This window comes from Arachis stenosperma, chromosome 1, assembly GCF_014773155.1.
Source record: "Arachis stenosperma cultivar V10309 chromosome 1, arast.V10309.gnm1.PFL2, whole genome shotgun sequence".
Taxonomy (NCBI): Eukaryota; Viridiplantae; Streptophyta; class Magnoliopsida; order Fabales; family Fabaceae; genus Arachis; species Arachis stenosperma.
In genome coordinates, this window is record NC_080377.1 from 108,941,962 (window position 1) to 108,946,216 (window position 4,255).

General features: G+C 33.1%; 1 protein-coding gene across 1 annotated transcript; it reads right to left on the minus strand.

Annotated features, from left to right (window-relative positions):
• Window positions 1-403: 403 nt before the first annotated feature.
• LOC130940689 (probable inactive receptor kinase At2g26730) lies at window positions 404-3,762 on the minus strand. The gene is made up of 4 exons (XM_057868906.1): window positions 3,066-3,762; window positions 2,609-2,992; window positions 1,993-2,454; window positions 404-1,141 (listed from the first exon to the last, which is right to left on the minus strand). Exons 1-4 carry the CDS (start codon window positions 3,733-3,735, stop codon window positions 567-569), a joined length of 2,091 nt encoding a protein of 696 aa, XP_057724889.1. The 5' UTR covers window positions 3,736-3,762; the 3' UTR covers window positions 404-566.
• Window positions 3,763-4,255: the final 493 nt, after the last annotated feature.

Here is a 4,255-nt window from a genome sequence, read left to right on the forward strand (position 1 = left end):
TTCAACCTATATTATTTTATATTGATAGCTAATTTGACAATTAATTTTTGATAAACATCTAACATAATTATTGATTAAAAAATACATCTTTCATGATTCACATTAGACTATGTCACCTTTAACTATATATTTTATAGAGAATAAATATTATCGTTCTTATTTTGACAATATCACTCTTTTTTTTCTCAAATTCATGAAAATATACCATACAAAAAAATTATATTTAAAGTGATATTATCAAAAATAGAAGGAGAACTATAACTTCTTTATTTTGTAACATATTAGAAACCAACAAAGTTTGAAGACTCCAAATGTAAGTAGAAGTTAATAGAGAATATATATATATATATATATATATATATATAACTAAAATTTGGAAGAGAAATTAACAAAGACACAGAAAAATCCACTCAAGTAGCTCCTTAACAAGAATAATGTTGTCTTAAAAAGATAGTAGATCTAAGAATGATATTTAGAGAAAAAGACAAAATATTGCTAATGCTAATAAGATATGTCTATTTGGAATAACATAACTCTCTGCTACCTTGTGTGGAATTAGCATATTCCTATGTTAAAGATCTTTCTTCCTCCTCTTTCAATGCAACTATGGCCAATGCAACTTCACTCATGCTTGGTCTATCAGCAGGAGAAGGATTGATGCATTTCAATGCAACCTGCAACAAGTTCATCATCCTCTCTCCACTCGCACCTTCTGACACCAAGTTCTTATCAAACACTTCAACACTCCACTCCTCTCTAACCACAGAATTAACCCACTTAACGAAATCAAAAACCCCTTGATTCTGAACCACTTTCCCTGTGAGAAGCTCCAAGAGTATCACCCCAAAGGCGTATACATCAACTTTGAAGGTGCTATATGCATGTGCAGCAGTTAGAACCCTGTTCCTCACACTCTTGCTGTGAGAGAGTGATCTCAGAGCTTGGTGTTCAATTACCATTAGCCCATATTCGCTTATTAATGGTTCCATGTTGTTGTTGAATAAAATGTTGCTTGATTTTAAGTTTCCGTGTGCTATTCCACTTTCTCGTAGCTCTTCATGCATATAAGCTAAAGTTTCTGCTATTTTTGCGGCAATGTTTAGTCTGCTTCCCCACTCAAAGGGTTTTCCATTTTGTGATCCTGATAAAATAATCATTTATCATTATTGCATCAAAGAAAAATAATGAACTTATCATTTATCAATAGAGTTTATAATTGAAGTATGAACAAGTCTTGTTAGTATAATAAAATAGAAAAAATATTAGAAGATTATTAAAATTTATTATTTTTTATTAACAGTTAATTATTAATGTTTAAAAATATGAGTTAAAATATGTTGTTAAATTATTAAACTAAAAAAATTTAAATATTATTCATATATTAAATTTGAGACAGAACGAACACCTTTTATAAAGAGCAATGTAACGTTAAATAAGAAAGTAAAAGATGCCATGTGGATGAATAGAGGTTCATACAACAAAATATTATCTGATGTCTTGATTAAAAATCAAATAAGAGATCTACAACTATAATTCAACTAAAGAATCACCTATTTCAAAATTATCTTTTTATTTTTTTCTTCTTAATATTGTAACCTCATTTTTTATCATTGGTCACCCATTACTAGCCGCTGTTAATCGTCTACTGTCATAAACAGACCATCGAATAACAAATTGCTATCACTTTTTATGCTTAAATTCTAAATTTTAAATTCTAAAAACCATTCAAAAAGATTTAAAGTAATTTACAATAACAGAAAAAAATAGCTATGGACTAATTAAAAATTGGTTTCTTATACTTATTTCACAATATTAACGAGAGGTGATCATAAAAAAATGTGATTATTCTTTATTCAGGTATAATAATTGATTTTGGCATACAAGACTATTCATGATTCTTCCATTAAAATTGGAGACACTTGTAATTAACAAAAAAATGCAATAATATTTTACAGAAATAATACAGATATATAATCAAGAAAAACAACTTACCAACTTTATAGAGCATGTTGAAGAGACTCCCATTGTCCATGTACTCATATGCAAGAAGCTTCTCTTGGCGGGAACAATAGTAAGCAAGAGGTGGCAACACAAATGGATGGTTGACTTGGCTAACTTTCCCAATTCTCCTCTGAAAATCACTTTCGGAGATTCCCCAATCCTTGATCCTCTTCACAGCCAAGAACACACCGTTGTCCAGCATCACCTTGTAGAGGCTCCCATGCATCCCTCTCCCAATCAACTCAGCTGGTGCTCTCAGCAAGTCCTCAAATCTCAGCGCCTTTGATACCCTGCTTGACAGAACTACCAGCGTTGATGTGCTCAATGTTATTCCACTCTCAAGTGACGCTATCGATGGCTCTGATCTCATCTCAACGCTGCCACGGCCGCCGCCACCACCACTACCCTTGCTCTCAGAAGAATCCTCCCTGCTCTTTTCACCATTATTGCCCCCTGTATGTTACAAATTAAATCCTTAATTCTTTATATATAATTTAATTTATTTTTAATGTATATTCTATGTAAAAAGTTGATTTATTAGTAGATAAATTTGTGTGTACAGATAAGATAATTGTAAAGAGATAGATGAAAGAAGGCAGAAGCGTACCTGCAGGATCCTTTCGAGTTAATCGATGCCTTGGGCATTCCTTCTTGTTGAGAGCCTTGGATGCTTCCACTTTGTTCATGGATTTCCTCACTAGCTTGTACACAAAGAATGCCACCACGGTGATGCCAAGAATGATGTAGCCAGAGTAAATCGCCACGCCGTCAGTGATGAATAATCTTTTTTCTTTCCTTGGTGAGGGACTAGGTGGACATGCCGCTGGAAGCGGCGATCCACACAAGTCAGGATTTCCAGAAAAGCTTTCCACACCAAACTTGTTTCTCACGTCAGGAATCTGCCCCTTCAAGTTGTTGTTGGAGACGTTGAATCGAATGAGTTTCATGAAGTCAAAATCAGGTACCTCCCCAGTGAACTTGTTATTCTCACCTATATACAAGTATTTATGATTTAAGGTTTGAGATTTAAAATGTTAACACAGAATCAAATGAAAAGTGCTTACCGAGAAAGGATATCAAGACTGAGGCAGGTATCTTATCGGAAATGGGACCGGTAAACTTGTTTCTGGCAACTTCAAGCCACCTCAAGCTGCATAAATGTCGAAGAGAAGTCGGAAGATCACCGGAGAAGTTGTTATCGCTGAGGAACAAACGGGTCAAATACTTGCAGTTTCCGATAGCTTCGGGCACTGATCCCTGCAAGTTGTTCCTCTTGAGGCTCAGAATTTGAAGAGATTTCGCCATGCAGAGAGAGGTGGCGTCTAGGGTACCACTCAGGTTTGAATCATCAAGAACAATGGCTTTCACACTTCCATCTGAGGAACAACTCACACCTTTCCAGTTATCTGCGCATGGATCTGTGTCAAGGTTCCATCCCCAGTACCTTGCTGCTTCTCTCTCTGAATTATTATTCCATGGTGCAAGATTGTCCATGAATCTCACCAATGCGCTCTTCACCGCTTCGTTCTCTGAATAAGCCATTGGAGAGAAGAATAAAATGGTGGTAATAATGGAGAGTGCCAAGATTGGGTTCATCACAACCATTATTCTTGGGTTAGTTTCTTTGTTTTGCAGTGGTTTTTGAACCATTAGAAGAGTGATCGAAATCACATCAACAATGATGAAAACTTGTATATATAATATAATCTTTGGTAAGCACCAACAGATGGTCATGCTCTTTTGCCTTATTCAATAATCATCGTCTCAAATTTACGTATTAAGTATGAAAACATCCAAATCCAAACTCTAGATTCTTTTTTCTCTCAGTTTCGATAGTATATTATAAGTTATTTCTCCTAGCAACTTAAGCACTTAACATAGAGACATAATTGATATTTTATATTTAGTAAGAGAATAGATAGTCATAAATTATCCTTACAAATGATTTTTAACCAACCATGCTCAATGTACATAAAAAATAAATTATTTGTATAAAATATATATTAAAATATAAAATATATATTATAAATAATTAAATAATATATATATTTATATATAAATATATAATAATTAATTTAATAATTTTTTTTTATGTATACCTAACATTTTTATTTTAATAATTATAGATCACTTAAGGCACTAATGAATAATGATACATAACATTCCAATTAAAAAACGTACAATGAAAGTATAAAATTTGGCTACTGGTTTCATGAAAGGGTTACGAGTTATAAGTGTCAATTAGTTTTTCTCT

Coding starts and splice junctions, on each gene's coding strand:
- LOC130940689 (XM_057868906.1), bottom strand. CDS start 3,735: ATGACCATCTGTTGGTGCTTACCAAAGATTATATTATATATACAAGTT. Junction 2,993..3,065: donor AGTCTTGATATCCTTTCTCG/GTAAGCACTTTT, acceptor ACTTGTATATAG/GTGAGAATAACAAGTTCACT. Junction 1,142..1,992: donor CAACATGCTCTATAAAGTTG/GTAAGTTGTTTT, acceptor TTATTTTATCAG/GATCACAAAATGGAAAACCC.